This window comes from Lepidochelys olivacea (assembly GCF_965140295.1).
Source record: "Lepidochelys olivacea isolate rLepOli2 genome assembly, chromosome: 2".
NCBI classification, from domain to species: domain Eukaryota; kingdom Metazoa; phylum Chordata; order Testudines; family Cheloniidae; genus Lepidochelys; species Lepidochelys olivacea.
The window spans coordinates 102,967,322-102,990,003 of NC_140412.1; the positions used below are offsets into that span (position 1 = coordinate 102,967,322).

Here is a 22,682-nt window from a genome sequence, read left to right on the forward strand (position 1 = left end):
AACATATCTGACACCGGCAATACCTTCCTGTTCACTAAATCAACTCTTGCTCTATGGTGGTTACCTAGTTCACCTCTCTCTTCTCCTACCCTTTCTTTTTAAATTTGTATTTTATGTTGCTGTAGCTGTTCTATTCCTCAGAGCTCACCTTGCCCGAGCCCCTCCTGGGAACTTGTTTTTCTCCTCCAAAGAATCTGCCCAGCGAGTCAAGTAGACCCGAGTCTCTGTGCCTTGGAGATCCATGTCTAGCATGGTCTATGGTGCTTGCAGTTGCCATTTTTGATCCGTGCCGGAAAGAGGAGCGTTTCTGTGAAGCCATCAAATCCGAGTTCTCTGAAGTTGCAGCACTGTCCTCTTGAATGGTCTGTAGCTCGTCTGACTCTGAGGGCCGATCTTTGAAGGTGTTGTCCTCCCTTCCTGGGGCATCTCGGGAAAAGAGGCGGATCAAGTGGGGGCGACCAACTGTGTCAGCTGGGTTGGCCTCCTTCCAGGCATTCTTTGAGTCTGCTGTGCCCTTGGAGTCTGTCACCGCTGTGCTCTTAGTGGAGGTCCCATTGTTCTGGTTCACATCTGCCTCTCCTATAAACAACAAGAATGAGATATGAATACAGGCCTATGAAAAACAGAGCACTGGAACAATGCTGCTTTCTTTCACTTGCCTTGAGTTAGTTTTTTTATGCAAAATCCATAGAATATGTTCTCTCTCTCTCTCCAAATGCCTTTCAGAGAATTAATCTGTCTTGCAACTGAACTGTGTTCTCACATTTAACTTGCACTGGGATGACATAACTTCTTTTAGGTTTTAAAATTAGAATGGTGGTCAATATGTTTGGAAATGGGTTAATAAAAATAGCTGAAGTTTGTTGTAAATTATTGCAATTATAGCCTATCAAATCATTTCAATGTTTATGTTGTAGGTGATCTCTCTGCTTTATTATCAATGTCTCCAATGGCCATCTCAGTACCTGATGTAAGAGGTGAGAATTTTTTATATTGACTACTCTTTTCACTATTTCTAAAGACTACTGTACGTGACCATAAAAAGGTTTGGACTGTATTTCCACTTCAACCCCTCTTTGTGTGACTAACTTTCTAACTTCTGAGCTCTATGCTGTACAAGATGGAACTCCCACTGGTAGGAGTCTATTACAATTCTTTAATGTATAAATCCCCATTGAATCTGAGCTACATTACTATTATTTTTTTTAAAATCTCTTTGCCTAATTTGTTCCCCAGTTTCTTCCAAACGTAAAAACCACAAATTGCATTCCCCAATCCCCTCTTCAAACAGGTCTTCACTTTAGATAATCATATTGTCATCCACAGTCTTATCTCTTATGCTAGTTATACTTACAGGTCTGCTTGTAAGAAACATCTTACCCTCCTTTTTCCTCACACCCACCCTCAGTGAAGGGCCCAGCCTGCTGCTGTTTAGTAAAATGACAAACATTACACTCATGCCAACTTTTCTAAGTTGGGTTACATTCTAATGTGCTTCAGTAAGCTATTTGGAAGTCAGAGGGAATGTCTACACTGCAGCTGGGAGATATGATTTCCAGCATGGGTAGGCTCCAAGTTGCAGCCCTGATGGCAGCTCACCCTGGCTGACCTTCCCGGGTCCAAGCTCCAGCAGTGCCATAATGTCTACACTGCTATTTTTAGTGCACTAGCTCAAGTCTGTCTACCCATGCTGGGATTCTCAGCCCAATTCTGCAACCGTTACAGAGAGTAGCTCCCACTTCTGTTGACAAATTGTGAGTTGGTGTAGACTATGTACTGCAAAATCAAGCAAATTTCCAATGAAGAGTAGTAGTAAATTAGTAACTTGGGAGAGTTCTTCAGCAGTCAGCCACAGGGTTTTTTTTTTTTTTAAATGCATGAAGTAAATGAGTCTCCTGATTGATTGCAAAGAAACCTTATTATTAGAAGTGATTATTCATCTGGGATCAGGATGATGAAATAGACCCAAGTCATTGACAAAACTTCCACTGACTTCAGTAGGATCAGGAATAACTGGGCATATGGTGTTTGTGATTTCTGTTGATTACCTCATGAAATTCCACAATTTGATTTGATAGTTGCTGCACTGAGAAGCGATCTGGATCTGACTATGCCATGATGTGTGCTTTCTCAGTGCTTGTCCTTTGCTGATTCAAGCCAGCCCTTTAGTATTTACATAGCACTGAACTGCTGAAAAGAAGAGTATTTTGGGGTTATCTTTCTTTTATTAAAAAAAAGTTTATTAAAGTAGTTTTAATAGGGACAGATTCAGAACAAGGCCACAACTGATCATATTGCAAACATTGGGCAGTAAAATTACTCCAAGCAGATGAATTTTAGCTGGATGACAGAATTAATCTGCAAATACAGACCTACAACAAATTATAACCTGACAAGTATGAATTAGTAAATCAGCTACAGTTTAACTTCCTGGAGAAGGCTAATGTGTGTTTGTGTAAGGCATGCAATTTTGGCTATGACCTCAATTGAAAATGTGTCAACTAGCTAGAAAGGCAGTTCAGTTCTTCCCTCCACTTAATCTTTTTTAAGAATTATCTTCAGGGATGCAATCATCAATTAAGGCTTTCTGAACTGAAAAAAGAAAGCTGTTTATTAAAAATATTGCAGCTATGTTCTTTTGCTTTCTGCGGTGTATTTCTTTTTATGCTGAATATTCCCAAGGTACTTACACATTGGTGCCCTGAAGGACCAAAACTTTACCAGATTTTGTTAGTTTGTCACCATAGCTTTCCTGATGGAGTGAAGCAGGATGCAGTGGTTTTGGGAGCAACAAACAATAACTAATTTTAATGATTTAACGCTGGTTTAAATTCTATACCATCATACAAATTGAATTAAGGAGAAAAACAATAGTGCTATTGTATTTAATTAAATGCATTAACAAAACAGCAGAGCATCTGCATGCTAATACTTCTATAACAGTTGTGCTTTGTGTCACTGAATACAGTTATTTGTAAGAAACAAAGAAGGGCATTTGTGCCATAAAAGTAGCTTCTCTCAACACATAAGCAGTGAGCTATAAAGTGTAAATCTTTTCTGTATGCTTTTAGTTTAGCAATGAAAGCATGCATTTAATTTTTCCTTTACATTTTTACTGTGTTAAAACCCTATTTAATGTTCAGCGAAAATGTACAACGGAAAAAAGTCTATATTTGAACGATATTAAATCACCAGCAGCCATGAATTCCTTTTCCAAAGTGTGTGTATATGACATATATGTATATTAATGACATAGAACTACTTAATACAAGGTATGATCTAATAAATTACTAATAAAATGTCTGCCAAACTGCATTTCAGTATTGGTTTATTAGATCATTAGAATTTTTAACTTTCTTTAACTTTATAAAAAATATTCCATCATGAATTCAACTGACTATAACACTGATTTTTCCCCTTCAGGTGAGGGAAATGGAATGCGCCACTTACAGTAGTGAAAGAGAGAAGATTTTCCTTGCTACAGTAACTTAAGATCTATTGTGTAGGAAAAAAGGAGCCTAATCTTTGCAACAAAAAAAAAGAGAGAGAATCCTTTTGCAAGATGTGGTAATTTTGGCTATAACCAAGGCATGGAGCACTCCACAGACTTTATCCCAAGAATATTACAATACCTACTTTACTTTAAAGAAAATATCGGGCCTGGCTGTGGAAGGGAGATGGGCGTAAGGAGCCCCCTCTACCCCTACATCCTCCATGCAGTGCCCTGGTGGCAACCACCCCAAAAGCAGTAGGAAGGAGGTGGGACTATGGTCCTGCACTTCTCAGCAAGGGCCAGTGGAGCTGGCCAGCGGCGGCAGGAGATGCATGCTGAACACTCCTGGAAGGTTGTGAACCAGTTGTGTCAACTCCCAAAATAAGAGGGAGAGAGCAATAGGAATTCCAGCATGTACAGAAATGGAGAAATCTGAACAGTTTTTTTTTAAAGAGGCAGCAATTCCCGGAGCAATCCTGACTTGTATAAATTAGCAGAATGCTGTATTTTTACATCTTCCAAACACCTCAGGGGGTCGCAAGCTGTCAGCCTCCACCCCAAACCTGCTTTTCATCCAGCATTTATAATGTTGTCACTAAAAATATCCATGACAAAATCTTAGCCTTAATCATGGGAACTGATCATGAAACATTAATTACTCTCTCAAAACAGGCATTTGATCTGAGATCTCCATTTAATTCCTAAGGAAGAGAATGATTGTCAGAACCCAAATGTTTACCTATTGTATGGCTAAGCTTGTGATCTAAGGGCTTGTCTGCACTGAAATGCTACAACTGCCACTGCAGCGCTTCAATGTAGACACTACCTACACTGCTTGGAGAACCCCCAAGAAGCAGTCAGTCCATGGGAGTATTCTTCCAGCAGCCTAGCACTGTCTACACTGCGGGGTTAGGTCAGTTTAATTATGCTGCTCAGGCTGATGGATGCATCATTATAAATTTCACATTTGTTCTCTTCTCATGACGATTTCTGAAAAGATTTGAGAAACAGGGAAGAAATACTGCAATTTCTATTTACTACTGGCATCAGAAGGCCTGATCTTGCAAACAGTGCTGAGTGGAAAACATCAAACACCTTTGGCTTTTCAAAATTGCAACACATTTCTCAAAAATCGTATTTGACCAGCTTATAGAGTAGTCAAATTCTTCCAAAGGTTCAAAATTCTAATGAAAAGCACTGAAACTGAAAAAATTTCTGCATTCTTTTAGCTCTATGGCCAGGTATATCAGTAGTGTGAATGTCAAGGCAAGTTCTTCAAAGCATTTCTCTCTGCCAGCATCACCTCAAGTTCTTAGACTGCTGTTGACTTTGGCTAAGCCCTAAAAGTGTGCTGTTTATTAAACACAGAGCTGGCGCCCACTGCATACCGCTAGGCTCACCAGCCCTTCATACGGAAGTACTGAATAATAAGGAGGAGATGACTGAGGCTTGTGAGATTATTATGTAGATGAGGGGGAACAGTTACTTTCACACCCAGCCTCGAGGGCTGTCATATGCAAGGGCCACAGCTGGTCCAGGCCATTTCTGTTCAGCACTACAGCTTCTCGGAGATAACACTGCTCACCAAATAGTCCTGTCTTATCAAATTTCACAGACAGGTCCGGCAAGATGATGGTGGATTAGATTTCTCTTATCTGTGGACAGTCATAGGTCATCCCTCAGCGTAACAAGGGATCTCTTGTGGCTTTTTGCTAGAGCCCTCTTCTTGGAGATGGCACAGAACAACCTACCCTAGCCGGAGCACTCCCACTGCTACGTCCCAGAAAGGGTGCACCACAACCTACTTTACAGCAGGCAAAGTCCCACATCCGTCATGCTCCTCTTCTGAGTGTTCTGAACGGAGCAAGGTGCTAGCTGGGAGAAGTCCCTGTACTCAAAAAAAAGCAGTGATTGTGCATGGTCCCTTGTGTCTCCTGCCAACGAAGGACAATGGACAATCCAGCCTCTACTGTGCACTACTATTGCACTACGGATCACAGGAGCATTAACTGACCCTTTTTGAAACAGTTCTTTTATCTAAATGCCTCAATAAGATTTTCAGGGAGGAGACGAATTAGATTTTCATCATTACATTCCAGCTGTAAAATTTGATTCATCCTCACCCCGCCTTTGCAAAGCAAAAATGTAAGTCCCAAGCCTGACTCTACAGTTACAGTCTGAAGACAACTGGCCAACAAGCATTTACATGTAATTACTGGTTTTGTCTGACGCTTGTCAAAATGTTGAAAATCATTTTTAAAAGCACTCCTCTTTGGGATGGATTGCATGCAGTATAATTACACAGAGAACAGTTGGTAAAAGTTCTCTAAGCATAATGCTCAGTTAACGTGTTTAGCCATTACATAAACGTTATTTTCCCCCACGTGCTGGCCAAATGGATGCTGGTGCACAATGCCAATATGTCTCCACAGCAGCCAAATCATCATAAGACCCAGATGAATTCGTATTATGCCAATGCTATAGTCTTGGTCAAGAGGGCACTTTTATTATAAACCCATTTTCGTCAGGTGCTTATTGCTTTTGGAAAAACATCCTTACCTCGAGGTGAAATTTTGGGATTAAAATTCTAATTAGCCAGTTTTGAACTACCCCAGCCTACAAAATAAAATGTTCACGTGCTTTTTGTTTTACACTTGGGTAACTCAAAATCTGCTTTCTTCTAGAATTTTAAACACACAACATACTTCAAGGACAAACTGATGTTTAGTTTTAGAAATATAATTTTGTCATAGCAGCAGCCATACCCTCTGCTGTCTATGCTGGCTTCCTGTACAATGACAAAGCAAGTTAAAGGTTTCAGTCCTTATCTTCAAGTTGCCCTGGGCCCAGAACATATAAAAGATTGCTTAAAACTTTAGAATGGAGATCCTGGTCAACAGCTCTGCTCTTTCTCCAGTAAATAGGCTTGAAAGGATTAGATTTTTGTCAGTAACCATTGATTTCCCTGTACACACACACAAGTATATATACTTCCATTGATAATGACTGCATTCTCAAGCAGCACTTTTCTTATTTTAAATTTCAGTTTGATTTAAAGATATGTACTTTGTATATTTTGACATAGGATATTGACAATTTGTGTTAATGTTTATAAAGCTTTAACTTTTTGAATTTCAGTGTCTGTCATTAAATTATCTCCCCCCTCCCAAAGTTTCCATGACTTTAAATCAATAAAAATTGAAAAAGTGTTTGAAAATAAACATCAATGTTATTAAAAAAAACCCTAAAAACAAACACTCAATTCTGCCATGCCTAAGAATAAAAGTAAAGCTTGTCTGAGCAGGAGACAGAGTTCCCAGGTGCCAGTCTCAGATTGCCAAACAAACTCTCACAGGATCTAAGGACCATTAGAAACTTCACCTCTAGGTACACTCCTCTCTCGCTCACACACGCACTCACACACACTACCATGTATATTTAAACAAAAAATAATAATAAAAGCCCTACTCAAACACTACACTGCATACACAATTCTCCTCCAGGGGAGAGGATGAGAAAGAACAAACCATGTAAGACAAATACTAGTGACTTAATGTACTAGTGGAAGGTTATGAGGGTGATATAAGAACCTATACAGAATAAAAGAATGGCAAAGAAAGGGCCTGATTCCCCACTCGATGAAACCAGACTTGTGATTGTGTAACACTCTTGACTAGAGTGGAAGTGTTCTGACATAAATCTGGTGAAACAGAGTGAAGAACAGATCCAGTGAATCATTTGGCATGTTTCTCCTTAAAGTCCAGTTAAGGCAGTATACGATATAAAAATAGCACCCTCTTATTCAACATAACTGTCTTGAGGTCATAACTACTTGGTCTACCAACAGAGATGCTTTTACTTCTGTTAACAATGTGCTGACTACAGCTATGGAAAAATGAGCTGATTCTGCTCTGCTTGTTGCATTAAAAAACAAAGAATGGCTAAGTTCTGATGGAAAGGATTTTTTTACTGTTGCTAAAGAGCAGCTTCATTTTTAGAGCTGATATGGAGTTTGATTTGCCTAGCCTTACTGCTGCAAACTTTCATGTGAAAGAGAGCCTGACAGTGCCATTTTTAGTTTTTCACTTTCCTTTTATAGTTCTACTCCGACTGTAAAATGGCATCCTGGTATTCCATATTTAGAATGTCTAAATAATGCTAGATCTAATTTGATCTACTGACAAGTAAAAAGATGGTTTCTCTAACTGCTAGGCCCTGACAACTTTTAAGATCTAAAAGTCAGGCTGGTTGCTTTCTGGCTCATGCACCATCCACAGGTAAAGATTCTCCATGCCCAGTTCTACCCTCTGGCACTGGAGGGCTGCAGAGTTGTAACAGAAGAGAGATTGGCCCAGCAATAAATTACTTGCTACACAAGCCCCTCCCCGCCCCTCCACATTTCACTACGAACAATCCAGCTCACACTGTTTTGGCTCTGCGAGGCTAACACCAATGAAAAGCAGGGGGGAAAAAAGCCCATGAAGTAGTCTTGACAGACACCCCCACCTCATAGATTTTACCTTTTGTGTGGTCATTTTTAGAGAAGAATAGCACTTTATCAGGAATACAAGCTGCTGAGCATGACATCCAGTTACGTTAATCTAATGTCTATCAATGGCAAATAATGATTACAGCTATGTGAAACCCAAAATCAGGTGCAATTCATCTTGCCTTTATTTTTTCCTGCCAGCACAAAACTCAGCCCAGGTCTCCAAAAAAGTGTCAACCATTTGGCAAAGTTGGGCTGAATTTCATGCCACATAGGATTCCCTACGGAGGGGCAATCAGGTGGCCTCTTTCCCCTTTCAAAAAGTCTGGGCACAGGCCAAGTAGGCCTACTTCTTTCAGATCTTCAGAAAATCTGTTTGCGGGGGGAGGGAGCGTACAGGCAAGCAGGCTGCCTTCTCAGAGTTTTGCAACAGTGAGACCTGCCTTTACTAGGTGCCAACACTACCTCTGGACTGGGTAATTATCTCACTCTAGAGCTGAGAAGTCCCAAAAAACAATGTAAAATGCCAATAAACATAGAAGTGCTCTCTGTGGCATCTCAGTCCCTAACAAGTTCATAGCTTACTCTAGAGGCAGCAGTGTCCAGTGGGACCTTCTGGATTTTGCTCATCTCCTAGAAGAGATTATAGAGGAGCACTCTCTTTTCCCATTCACCCCCACATTGAAAAGGAAGGAGCTGTTGGGGACGGGTGGGGGAGGGGAAGATAAGAAACAAGGTGGATTTTTCAAATTAGGAATGCTAAAGGACTGAGTCCAGGAATAAAAAATTGTTTAAGGTGGAAAGTAAATGAAGTTCATGGGTGCTTTTAATGAACCTTTGCTTTGAATTGTTAGGTTTGCCATATCTAGCTCTGGGGGAGCATAATGATGGAATTTGAGAAGAGAGGAATCTGTCAGAGCTGTACCAATCCATTCAGGGCCTTTCTAACTTAGAACTGTCTTAAGACATCAAGAAAAAAAAAGAATATGAACTTTAGAGGATCAGAAAAGACACTGAGTCATACAGAACTTTCAAAGCATTTTTGTATGGACATATCGTGTCCTCATACCAGAGTAGGTGTGTAATATACTGCACAATGTGTCCACTTGTATGATATGTACAGGTAGAAAGCCCACACCCAAATCTTAAATGAAACAATGACTGAGGACTTAAAAGTCTCACTTCCATAAAAACTAATGATAGATTAGATAGCTATTCTTTATTAAATTCTGCCAATTTAAGTACAAGCAAATAAACCATAGCTGAACTTCAGTAAAAGCTATCATGCAGGGATGTTGAAAGGTTCTCTCTTAACATGATTAGCAATCTGCTTCCCTGGGAGACAATCAGTGAAGAGCCCATTGATTTCAGGAAGTGATTGCAGCACTTGAAACTTTCTTCTTTTTGACATATGAAAAAGTACTATTCCTCTAAACCAGTGGTTCTCAACCTATTTACTGTTGTGGGCCACATACGCAGTTGTGTGTGTCTTATGTAGGCTGCGTCTACACAATATATACATGACCTGTATGGCCCTGAGGATGTCACATGGGCCACAGCTGCATGCTGATTGGGCCACAAGCAGCCCGCAGGCTTAGAAGCACTGCTCTAAATGGACAATGCCTGCCCTTTTCTTGGGCTAAATCTCACTTTCTGCATGAAAAACGTGAGAAAATGGATGAAATTCTCAAAACCGAAGAAAAAGTCCTGGTGAAAATTTTGCAACTGCACCTTTTCTATGGTGGAAAAATTTTCCTTGACCACACAAATCATTTCTGCAGTAGGGTTTCCTTTTAACAGTTTTTTTCATAAAATAAAGCCTGACATGCTCACCTACAGAACAGCTATTATTGGCCTGGTGGACAGATAGCGGCAAGCTGTTTCTTTCATATCGGTACAATAAATCTCTAGTGGTGACTAGTAGGTGGGATTCACATGGGGGACTGAGGCACCGAAGTCAAACATTTAGATCAAAAAACCCTGCTCTGCCATTCCAGAGAGAAGTTTCATGGCTGTGAATCCACAGTGGAGCAGGTACCTCCCTATGGCCCAGAGTTTGGCACCTAACTCCCTTTGAGGGTTGTGGCTTAGGCCAGACCCTTATTCTTGGCATTTCTTACTGGCTAACTTAAGTGTGCTGGCTTCATGAATCCCTTTTTAAAAGGCCTAATTCTCCCCTTGCATTGTACAGAGAGCATGGGCACCTAACTTGGGTCTGTGAATTCCCCCCCCCCCCCAAGAGTCCCTGACACAGGGGTCATGCTGGGAGTAAGTTTAGACCCCCCTATCCTAGGATCCAGGGTGCATCACTGCTGGAAATATAAGGTTTGTCTGATAGGTAGGATAAGACAGTAATAGTTGGACTGATTGACTAATGACATACAGCAAGTGTGCTATTTACCTTGCTTGCTTTGTAAAGAATACTAGATTCTGTGGAAGATTTTTCTGTGTAAAGCCTCTCCTATTTTTCTTTTTTCCTTCCCTCCTCCAAAGTCTTTTGGGCAATAAAGAAGATTTTCATTATTTAAAAGTGGCCAGCCATCTGAGGGCATTTGACTTGTTCAATTCTACAGATTATTTGCACAAATAGCACCAACATGCATGGGTCCTTGAGCATTCTGTTCAGTATGAACATTTCTGAAGTCACTGGAGATTTTGCTCCAGCACTAGGCTGAAAAGCTGTCATACTAGTATATCTCCTGTGTAATAAACGGTCACCCTTTTTTGATGCTTTGAGAGTTTAAATTGTTCCCTTTTGGATTCAAGATGACATTGAAGTACTCATAGCAAAGGAAAAAAATAAAATTTTATTCCACATCTACGGTATATTTGAGTATTCAAACTAATGCCACTTGATATCTATCCTTCTAGGTCATATCTTTCTTCTGAAGGATCCCAGGCTACAAGCAAGTTGGGGTAATGGCTACATATCAACCTCTACTTTAACTTGTATTCATCTATTTAAAAACAATAACCATGTTGGATTATTTGGAGAGTGTCAAGTGACAAAGTATTTAGCTCAAGTCTAAAAAAGCTGTTGGCAGTCAGCATGTGATATCATTGTAAATGTGAATTTATTTATTTTTTTGCCTACAATGATTCTCAGCTAAAAATAAAATGTGCCATTCAAAATATTTCAGCACATAACTGTACGTAAGTGCAATAAGGTACTGTCATCATAGTAAACTCATTCCAGTTAATGGTCTGAGGATGGCAGTGATTAGATGAATTTCTCATAGAACATTAACACTCTTATAAAAATAAGTTGCTAACTATACAGGGTGATGCTGAGGGAATTATTGCTACGACACACCATTTAGTATATTAATTAGCAAGGCTTCATTTGTTTTTCCATTTTAAACAGTAAAACCCAGCTAAGATTTATGAAATAAAAAATTAAATTGACTAAAAATAGAAAGTAGGGTTTTTGGCGATGTGCAGCTGAGCAGGAACAGGGAAACTGATATTTTTTTTTTTAAAGAAAAAAACTTTACAGTTTTATTCTTTCCTTGTCTCTTTCTGATATTGGTAATCAGCAAACTGAACATAACATGACCATACATACTGATAAGATTTCATATTTGAGGGCTGTACCTTAAGCAGATTGTACAGGAAGATCAGTTTCCACGAAACTGGCATACAGACACATTGTACATTCCCTGGGGCAGGGACCACGTCATACTACACAGGACCTAGTATAGTGTTGCTCATTCTCTTCCTGAAAGGATCATTTGGAAACTACCACAGTTTAAATAATAGCGATGGAATTAAAATGAATCAGAATTCTTGATTTGGTTTATCAGCACTGATAGCCTTTTCCCCTCTTACTTGACAAATCCTATCCAATAGAAGAAATTTCACCAAACAACATCAGCCACTATGGTTTTCATTCAGAATGGTTAATTACATGAAAATGTAAGAGCCCTTTAAATCTCTGTCAGAATAACCATATCCTGCAATAAACTCCAAAGACTTGCAATTCACAGGTAGTACCTTCAAATTACTGTTTGTGAAATGTAGTTAATATCCTCTTGTTCTACGCTGTTTGGCTGCTGCCCTCAAAACTCCAAACAGGGGAAGTTCAGAGGGCAGTAGCCAAGCAAAGCAGAGAGATTTGCATTCCCATGGATATTTGAAATAATTGTGGAGCGACTATACATATACCTCCACTACAGCTCATAAGGACACTCTTCTAGAGAGCAGAGATGGGCATACTGCAGAGTTAGTGAAAATTACTTTACAGTTACTATAGAAGTAGAACGTGCACATGCACAGATGCACATACCACCACTCCTCAGTTGAAGAGCAGGAAACAGCATGAAAAAAAAAAGTGTATATGACCCCTGTGCAGAGGTTATTTGAGAACTGTTTTCCAAAACAATTAAATATGCTCTACAGTAAAGACTTATGTATTCTTCTGCAAATCCAACGCAGAACATCACATTAGCTACTACAAACTCTATTACAATTAGAGAGTCCTATGGGAAAATGTTCCATCAAGTAAAATGAAAAATGCCTTTACATAACTGCACTGACCATCTACGTGTAAACAAAGCATGCAATTGTAAATACTCAGGCACAGACCACAATAGCCAGAAAAGAGTCTTGGAACTTTCCATTTGCCTCTTGGCTGTATTGGGGAAACACATTCTAGCTTTCACTTACTATTTTAAGTAAAATAGGCGTTCAAAAAGTTAAAACATAGTCCCTGGGGGAAAAGTAAAGATTTTTTTAAAATTTAATTCTGTAATTAAAACCAAGTCATCATCTTAGATTAAATTCCAAATAACTAGCTTGCAGGAAACCTTAAGCATTCTGCATTGTTTCACATGGTTAGTTCACTATGTCCGCTATTAACTTACAATGAGCTCTAAAATGATGCCCACAGGGTGGCTGATATCACAGTGGAATTCTGAAGCGTAGGCCTGGTCTGTAGCATATCCTCCTTATTTTCTAAATACTTCTGGCATTGACACTGTTTGCTTAGAGTTACAAAGGAGAGCACAGAAAACGAACAAGCCTGTGGTTGAAGCTAGTGGGATTTGCCATGGCATATATTTGGAATCTATGAGAGGCATGTGGCAGCTCTCCATACAACCCGCAAAGATTTTTTTAAAAACTTAAACAAGTGAATTTTATCCACCCACCAGCTTCAAACAGAATTGTTGCTTTGTGTTAACAGAACATATATTTTTTATTTATCCAAAATATTTCACACATAAAAGTGAGCAAGGGGCATCATTTACAGTGTTTAATTATCATACTCTTATTTTATATTGCAAGATTGAGTTGCTTATTGGAATAAACAGAATTTCTTACAGAAATAGTTTGATTGACTTGTATTAAATAAACAAATGCTTACATGTTCTCGCTCTCTCTCTCTGTCTCACTGCATTATTGACCTTGTAATAGAACAGCCAGATTGCAAACCTTGCCGGCATCAAAACAAGTTACAGGATATTCAATTAATAGCTTTTAAGATGGACAAGCACAAGAAAGTAACTAAGGAACGATTGAACTATTCAAAAATAATCTGTGTATTACTTTTTGGAAGTATTTCCCACATAGCCACATTTTTTTTTCTAAATAAGCCATCTTTATGTAAGTTTAATGCATAATGTTAAGAAAAATATCTGAAGTTATTCTGGCAGTAAGATGGGAGGACATGGCCTTTTTTTTTTTTTTTTTTTTTTTTTAAAAACACCTTAGACTTCACAGCATAAGTGAGTTCTCAGAAGGTATTTGAATGAGGCAAGAGAGAGGACTACAGTAACTGGTTCTGGAAGGTCATTCCACGCATGATGGGCAACATTCTCGCTACAGCCCCAGGGAAGACTGGCTGTAGGTACGTACAGTGGTCAGTAGTTTTCCGGTATAGGGTGGTGTTTATGTGACCATTGCTTATTGGCACTGTAGTGTCTAGGAAGTGGACCTCTTGCATGGACTGGTCCAGGCTGAGGTTGATGGTAGGGTGGAAATTGTTGAAATCTTGGTGGAATTCTTCAAGGGCCTCCTTCCCATGGGTCCAGATGATGAAGATGTCATCAACGTAGCGCAGCGGTGTAAGGAGACGAGAGCTGAGGAAGCGTTGTTCTAAGTCAGCCATAAAAATGTTGGCATACTGAGGGGCCATGCAGGTACCCATAGCAGTCCCGCTGACTTGAAGGTATAAATTATCTTAAAATCTGAAGTAGTTGTGGGTGAGGACAAAGTCACAAAGTTCAGCCATCAGGTTGCTGTGATGGTATTGGGGATGCTATTCCTGATGGTTTGTAGTCCATCTTTGTGTGGAATGTTGGTGTAGAGGGCTTAATTTGTGAACTGGATACCATCAGATTAGGCCTGAATAGAGACTGGGAGTGGTTGGGTCATTACAAAACCTAAACTTAATTTCCCCAGTACTAATTTCTCCTTACTGTTACTCACACCTTCTTGTCAACTGTCTGTAATGGGCCACTCTCTTACCACTTTAAAAGTTATTTTTCCTCCCTTGGTATCCTGCTGTTAATTGATTTATCTCGTTAGACTGGCCTCACACTTGGTAAAGCAATCTCCCATCCTTTCATGTACTTATACCTGCTCCTATATTTTTACTCCATGCATCTGATGAAGTGGGTTCTAAAGCACGAACGCTTATGCCCAAATAAATTTGTTAGTCTCTAAGGTGCCACAAGGACTCCTCGTTATTTTTGCCGATACAGACTAACACTGCTACAACTCTGAAACATTTAAAGGACTGAAACTCACATTTGTCATCCTTTTTGTGATGTCACATTAAAGTTCAAACTCTAAAATGCTTTCTGCATAAAAGCGGACATAAGGAAAAATACACTAGCTCAGAATAATGTACATTTGCGCACTGCCCAAGTGCAGGAGAGAGGGTGGCATACAATACTAGGTAGCTGTATGTTATATTCAGGGTAAGTGGAAATGGACATGCTTGGATTTTTCATGCACATTTCAGATATACATTGGGGTGTCAGTGGTTTTTTGGTATTACCAGTGTTTAAAAACTTTCATTTAAATAAGTACTATACCCTTTTGGTCATAAAGATTCTTCAATGGGTTTCTCTGGATTAAGAGTCCTTCATTCCAGAAAAGTCCAGTACACTCTACAGTTCTAGTAATGAACAACTTAAACATTTTGTTAATAGTGACTGTGCACAGCAACAAAACTATAGACTGTACATTTGTTCAAGAGCACAGTTTAGCGTATTTAGCTGATTCCCCAGCCATCAGACAGTTTCCTGATCTAATCCCAGATCAGCAATGTTTCTTAGATTAACTGCACTTCAAACTAAAATTTTCACTTTGGATAGATGGGGGAAGGAAACAAGGAAACAGAACTGAAAATGGGGATCTCTCAATCCCTAACTGCATTCAGTCCATAAAAACACAGAATAACTCCAGGTTTTATAAAACTAGGTTAAGCCCCCTTCACTGTTTATTGCTTTCCTACAGCAAATGGGCTATTTCCTCTTGGAATCCTGACATTTTCTTCCTTCATAAAAGATTTATGTTGCTATGACTCTTTGTATATTTGATATATGCAAGAAATATATACTACATCCATTACTGAGACCTGAGATGCCTCCCTCTGCTTACAGAGGACAGACCATTGGTAGAGCTGTGGAAAACTACAAAACAAACAGGCAAACCGTATTCCATAGATCAGCCTTCTGAAAAGAGAGTCAGGTAACTTTTAATAGTATTTGAATTTTTAGTTTTGCTCTTAGAAGTTTGAAAATACTTATTGATTTTATACTTTTTTTTTTTTTAAATAAAGTAGGGGAGGGGATTGTTCTGTATTTTGAATTGAGTTGAAGTTACCTGGCTGTTGCGTCTACAGCTAAATTCTACACATATTGTGGCAAATGCTGTCACTCGTGACCAAACTGAAGAAATGAGTTTGGGGCAAGCGGTGTAGATTCCTCTCCATCAGGCCACTGGGTGGTTTCTATTATCCATTCCAGCATGTTTTAAAATGCCTCTCCACACAGACCCACAAAGAGCAAAGCACCGCAGTATATGGCCCATTTTGCATTCTATTGACTATTGTGAAGGGAGAGGGACATAGGGGGGGTTTTCTTTTGTTTTTTTTGCCATAGTGCCCTACCTGGCTTGTCAAGATTTCTTTGTTTGGTAGCTCCATAATCAAGTCTGTCAGCATAGCTCTGGAAATAGACTTTGTTAATTGCTTTTGAAGAATGAGCAGACGGAACAAAAATATTCCAAGTCCTACCACTAACAGTGGGTATTTTGTTAAAGTGTACATGTTTTGTTAAAGTTCTCAGCACTGATGGTTTAAAAATTCCCAAGATTTTTAAAATCTAGAAGACTCTTTGTAACCTAACAATTCTGAAGGTAATATAGGGGATATTTTAAATCTACCCTCCTTCTATTCTCTTCTCCCTTCCCTTCCCTCCCCGCATAACAATGTTTATTTAAAGGATTTCTGAAAATATTGAATATAGTAGGAGAAAAAAACAACTGAGATTTCCTCTATAGAAAGATTTAATATTTGAGGCAACATTTTTCAGATGTCTCAACAACTGATACTAAATTTGATTTAAAATGTCTGGATGCCTAAGAAAAAGGTATGTTAGATATAAAGCCTATCTCCCTAATTTATTTTAGGCAGGAGTCAATCTCTTTACAGTGGCCTCAGTGCAGTCCTAAAAATCAGAAGGGACAATACCTGAAAACAAACAGGGAATTACAACAAAAGGAGCAATGAATACAGAATGGCTAAACCAGCTATGAGCTGATCAAAATTGGCAGTGTCCTAGGACAAACAGAATGTTCTACAGAAAGAATTTAAATAATAGAAGAGGGCTGGGAATGAAATGTTTGAAAAGAGCAATATCAGAGACAGAGAGAGAGGACTATTTGTTTTGATGACTAAAAGGCAAGAGAAAGAAACATTAATTCAAACATTCAAAACTCAATACCAATAAACTTGCCTGTATTCCTGAAATCAATTTCTTCCCATAGAACAGGGAATCAAAGCACTTACATAGGGTACAGCAGATTCTAAAAATATGTCTATCACTAACTACAAAATCCTATGTGCATAATATTAAATGTTTGGATTTAAGTCTCCCCAACCTGAAGACAAGTACAATATGCAATGTTCCAGTCTCTCAATCCCTTCTGCTACTCTCCCATCACAAGCAGCCAGTCTCTGTTCTGACCTCCCCACCATCTGCCAATCCTTCCTGCCACCTCTTCCCATTTAAAATCCTGGTCCCAATGTACTCTCCAAACTATCCCAATAAACTCTTATCCCAATCTCACTTCCTTTCAGTTTAACTACTCCCACAAAAATCTTGATCCCCACCATATGGAAGAATCTTCTCACAAGCCTCTTCAAGACAACATTCCAGATTATCCCTATGCGTGCAACAGCCCAGCCCTGAAATCCCTCCTGACTGTAGAACCAGTACATTCATCCCCATTTCCTCTGAGGAGACCCCAATCTCCCCCTCCCACATACCTAATTTTTAAGCATAACCCACCTGGAAATTAAGTTCAGTAACATTCTAAGGGTTAAATTGTCATGGAAACCTTGTATGTTCCCTTGTTTAAATGTAAATGTGGATATAAACTGTGTATTGTTTGTCCAGTCTTACCAACTGCCTACTAGGCACACAGTGTACTTTCTGAACATATTCTTTGTTTAAATTGTGCACTCTTCAGAAGTGTCACTCGGCTATTGTGTAAGTCTACATTTAGGCAAAGTTAAAGAGCTGGATTTCTGATCTATTCCTGTGGTACTGGCCTCCTTTAGAGATGTTACATGAACATTTCACACAATGCCTTCTAATTCTATAGTATCAGTCCATAACATGTCTATAAATAGCCACAGTCCATCTTCTAATTACATTCCCATTATCAGCTCTAAAGATCTCCCTGGCAGCTGGTGTCACAGAGGTCATATATTCCTGTTCAACTAGATGGGTTTTTTTTTTAAGAACTCTTTGTCCATCCCCACCCCCCCACAAAATACATCTTATACCTTGTCCTTTTCCAAGGAACCTACAAAAGCTTTACTAACACTATACATGATTTAAATTACCTCTTCCCCCCACCCGCCACCATTGAAAATAGAGCTACACCATCTCAATCACTTAGGACAACCCTTCTTCAGCAAGGTACAGAGAGGTAGATAGAAGCTTTCTGTGCCCGTCACAGTGGCAAAACCACCGTGGATATTATTAAGGTGGGTTCTGCTATGTACTGCCACTCTTTGCACAGAGTAAAATTCACTCCAGTGAACTAGGCCCACACAAGCCCTTTGTGCTACTTGAGCCTCACTGGAGCCCTATTTTGAGGGCCTAAGTGAAACAAAAGTGGTGCATAGGCCTTGTACAGGTCCTCTCCGCAGGCGTCAATTTCAGCCACAGTGCATAACGAACCATTTATATCTGAAAATAGGGGTGGCATGGGAGGTGAGTGGATGCACAGTTGGTCAGGTTTCCTGATTTCTAATCCTGGAGACACAACTCTGTGTCCACAGGGCAGTGACCACAATGTTTAAAGTAATTGCATAAGTAACAAGCACCTGTGACAGCCACTGGTGAGCTAATTTTTAGACTATAAGCTCTTCAGGGCAAGGACACAAGGTAAGAACAATAATACATTGGAAGTTAGAAGAAATCACTCTATGACCTCGGTGCATATATTTTGCTTGAGCACAATCTTCTGCCCCTGATCCCCGACCTCTTGCTCACTGTAACTTTTGAGTGTCATTAATTAGTATGGGAAAGTTCTATGGCCTGTGTTAGAGAAAAGGTCAGACTAGAGGATGATAATGGTTCCCTCTGGTGAATTAAAATCTGTGAATTAATGCTGGTTTGCTTTTCAAAGGACATTTTTCTAACTGTCATCTCCGCTTGCTTAATAAGTCTGCATGTTAACTCTTCACTTAGCCGGAGAGTGCTTTCTTCTACTGCTAACTCTTCCTTTTCCCTTCACTTTCTTTTGATTGCGCTTGGATTTCATTTTTTTGGATGGATGGTGTCCAAGTTTTTTTCACTTGCTGTCAATATGTCCGGTCCCACTTGGCTGATTACAGAAGCTACAGACTGTCATGGGCCTGATCTTGCTCTAGTAATTACTCAGGGATCTTATACTGCTGCCTTAGCTTTTTATTTATTTATTTTAATATTTATTTTACTGTCTGATCATTTTATTTTACAAGTTTTATGTGACAAAAAATTGTACGAGTCTCCAAGTTTGCATTTACTGAACATGAATCATTTGGTTGGAGATTTAACATGTTGCTGTAAGTGTTCAGGGGCCAATCCTGCTTCACTGAGATTTAGAATTATTAGAATTTAGAAGTAATAGAATTATTTCATTGACTTAGGGGGAGCAGGACTGGATTCCCCATGCAAGATGACAGCTTGTGTCAATCTGCATGCAACTTTTCTTGGTGGGGGGAGGGTGGCGAGGAAGGAAACATCACTTTAGTCATTTATAATATATGAACACAGAACCACTCTTTCCCAAAATTAGACCTATCCACCATCACCACCAAGACATTTTAGATGCTCTATCTTGTCAAGGTTAAGAATACTTCATTTTTAAAAGGAACAGATTTTTCAGGCTCTCAGGCTAGGTATGACTTCTCCTCACCCACCATCCAAATGTAGAACATCATAGTAAGTATTGTTTAGAGCCCAAATACAGCATGTATACACAGTAACTGTTTTTTTAACCCGGTGGACTTAGTACAAGAAAAATAAGACTATGTACAGTATATTTATACCGGAAAGCAGTGATGGTAAATTAAGCAGTCAAAACAAGCAGAAAATCTGTCAAATGGAAGGAAAACAACATTGGTGAGAGGCAAAAAAAACAAACAAAAAACCCCAAAACTATAAAGCAAGCCTATCGGAAAATAATTTGATTAAATTAATGTCACATATTGACAAATAATTTGAATCTAACATAAACGGAGAAATCTGAACCCAGAACATACCACAAGGGTGTTATAAATTGAGAAAGAACAATAAGACAAAAGGCCTCCAGATGATAAATACAATTAGACCCAAGTGGTCAATAGTATTGCAAGAATACCAGCCTGACTCAGAAGCCAAAAAAAATCATCAAAATCAACTAAAACACTACAGAAACAAGTCAAGAAGTAGGACCCTGGTGTATTTTCTTGGACCTTTGTTTAACAGACTGTTTAGTTAAATGCAACTTGCAAGGCTTTTAACTCAACACACTAGAAATTATTTACTTGTCATCTGGTATTCACTAAGAATAAACTAGGGGGGATGCATATGGGATCCAAAACCTGTTGAAAAGCAAAACTATGTGTACAGCCTAGATTCACATTCACTTTATTAGCTAATCAACAGGCAAGCATAGCGTTCAGACTTCTGTCTAAAAGCTTTCAAATCTAACTTCAGGTATTGCAAACCTTTTGAAATTCAGTGCCACTCCCGATCACTGCAAAAAGTATTGTGCACCTTTATATTATATATAAGTAAGCCTATTCTAGCCTACTGTATGAGAGAGAGCTATGTCAGTCAGTCATATTTTCTATGTAAACACAGATATATTGATATTCAATGATTTCAGAAACAAGGGGGTTATTTTTAACATTCCTTTCCCTGCCCCCAACACTTGCAATCTGTATTATAGTTCTAAATGTGACTCAATGCTATACGAAGAACAATGGTGACAAACTGTATAAAACAGAGGCAGTGATCGATGGTACTTCACACAATATCTGCTTTTCAGTAACCGCATTCTAAGAGTGAGAAACTGCTTGCACAGTACCAAGCCTTGTACCAGTTAGTGGGAGTTACTGCTATTTAAAAAAAAAACAACCTTTATAATTTATCTTGCTTTTCAGATATGTATAAATTCATCTTCAGTGTAACAAACACATATACCGCAAGAAAATTCATGTGGGTTTGAAGAATTAACTGTCGAGAGTACAATGAAACGTTTTATTACAAAAATTTAAAAATTTCAAGAGATTTTCCCATTCTTAGTCCAGTAAGTTCCTCCTAGCCACTTATAGTCCCGTTATTGCCCAGGATGGGAACTAGAATCTCTGAAGTAATTTATGGAGGCTCTTACATGGATTTTGGTTTTGGGCAAGTTGCACAGAAACAGATTTTCAGAACTTCAAGTGAGCTACTATGCATGCAAAACAAGTGCCTAATTTACATGGCCATGCAATCATGTGTTCGCAGTGCTGTTCTAGCCGTGTTGGTCCCAGGATAAGAGAGAAACAAGGTATGTGAGGTAATATCTTTTAATGGACCAACTTTGGTTAGTGAAAGTGACACACTTTCGAGCTCTATAACTGGTGACTACTTAGATGGATAACTTCATTTGTATGCATGCTGCAGTAAATGAACACACAAATTAGGTACACGGATGCAAATGCATTTTTGTACAAGCAATTGCAAACAGGCCTTTCTGAAAACTGAAGAGAAACTCTTGACCTCAGTTTTTGCCAGTGGCAAAATAGGAATGATAAAACTCATACTTTACTATATCACAGGGAAATTGTGGTTAATTAGTAAATGTGTGTAAAGTGTTTTGCAGATGTACATTTTTATAAGATTTAAGTACATTAACTCTGAAAGTAAACATTCAATTTTCCCTTAAAAATATAATTGTATACGTTTTCATTAATGAATGGTGGCTGCCTTTTTAGTGATATGTCTCGTCATTCCTATACACACAGTGGCATACTGTGCCTTATTTACATCCATGCAACCCCACTGACTTCTGTAAAGTTCTTGGGAAATTTTTAAATGAAAGGTGTGAGAGATGAGAGAGAGAGATATGTGAGCATTTACAAATTTTGTTAAGTTTTTCTTGAATTCCATATAATTTCTCAGCTAATGCTACAATAAATCACCATTCAAGAGCAGTCACAAATAAAGCTACGATTACGTTATGGAGGTCACGGAATCTATGACTTCCATGACATTCTCTGCCCTGGGGTTGGCGCTCCCAACCTCCAACTGGAGGGGGGGAAGGGGGAGGGCGGAGACCCCATGCAGCTGCCCAGCCTCAGCCAGCAGCTGGGGGACCCTGCAGCTACCAGCTGCCTGGGGCGAGAGGACCCCACAGTAGCCCATCCCCAGGGCCAGAGGGACCCAGGAGCCCCAGCAGCAGTAGGTGCTGAACCAACTACCCCTTTTGTCAGGAATATTTTTAGTGACAGTAGGGACAGGTCACAGGTTGCCGTGCATTTTTGTTTAATTCCTCAAAAACAAGGAGTCCGGTGGCACCTTAAAGACCAACAGATTTATTTGGGCATAAGCTTTTGTGGGTGAAAAACCCACTTCTTCAGATGCACTGAGTGAAAATTACAGATGCAGGCATTATTATACTGACACTTGAAGAGAAGGGAGTTATCTTACAAGTGGAGGACCAGTGTTGACAGGGCCAATTCAATCAGGGTGGATGTAGTCCACTCCCAATAATTGATGAGGAGGTGTCAATACCAGGAGAGGGAAAGTTTAATTCCTGTGATCTGTCCAGGACTTTTACTAAAAATATCTGTTACAAAAACTTAGCCTTAAGTCATAAGATACAAACTAATGCAAAGGTACCACATTAGTCTTTAAAAGACTTCAGCATTATCGTTCATTATTGATCAAATCAGATTAGTATATTTTCACATGGTAGACATTTTGTTAAGTTACAGTCGCATTTGTC

The 22,682-nt window shown here is 39.2% G+C and overlaps 1 protein-coding gene and 1 long non-coding RNA gene across 4 annotated transcripts in view; one reads left to right on the forward strand and one right to left on the reverse strand.

Annotated features, from left to right (window-relative positions):
• LOC311516302 overlaps positions 1 to 6,554 on the forward strand; it is a 43,415-nt gene extending 36,861 nt beyond the window's left edge. The window contains exons 5-6 of the long non-coding RNA XR_014710377.1: positions 918 to 977; positions 3,424 to 6,554. This is a non-coding gene — a long non-coding RNA (uncharacterized lncRNA). The remainder of the gene's footprint in view (positions 1 to 917; positions 978 to 3,423) is intronic.
• MBP (myelin basic protein) overlaps positions 1 to 22,682 on the reverse strand; it is a 167,234-nt gene that overhangs the window by 32,032 nt on the left and 112,520 nt on the right. For all 3 annotated transcript variants that reach the window (XM_084620238.1, XM_084620239.1, XM_084620240.1), the window contains one exon: positions 149 to 579. In XM_084620238.1, the coding sequence (XP_084476364.1) occupies positions 149 to 579 (431 nt within the window). The remainder of the gene's footprint in view (positions 1 to 148; positions 580 to 22,682) is intronic.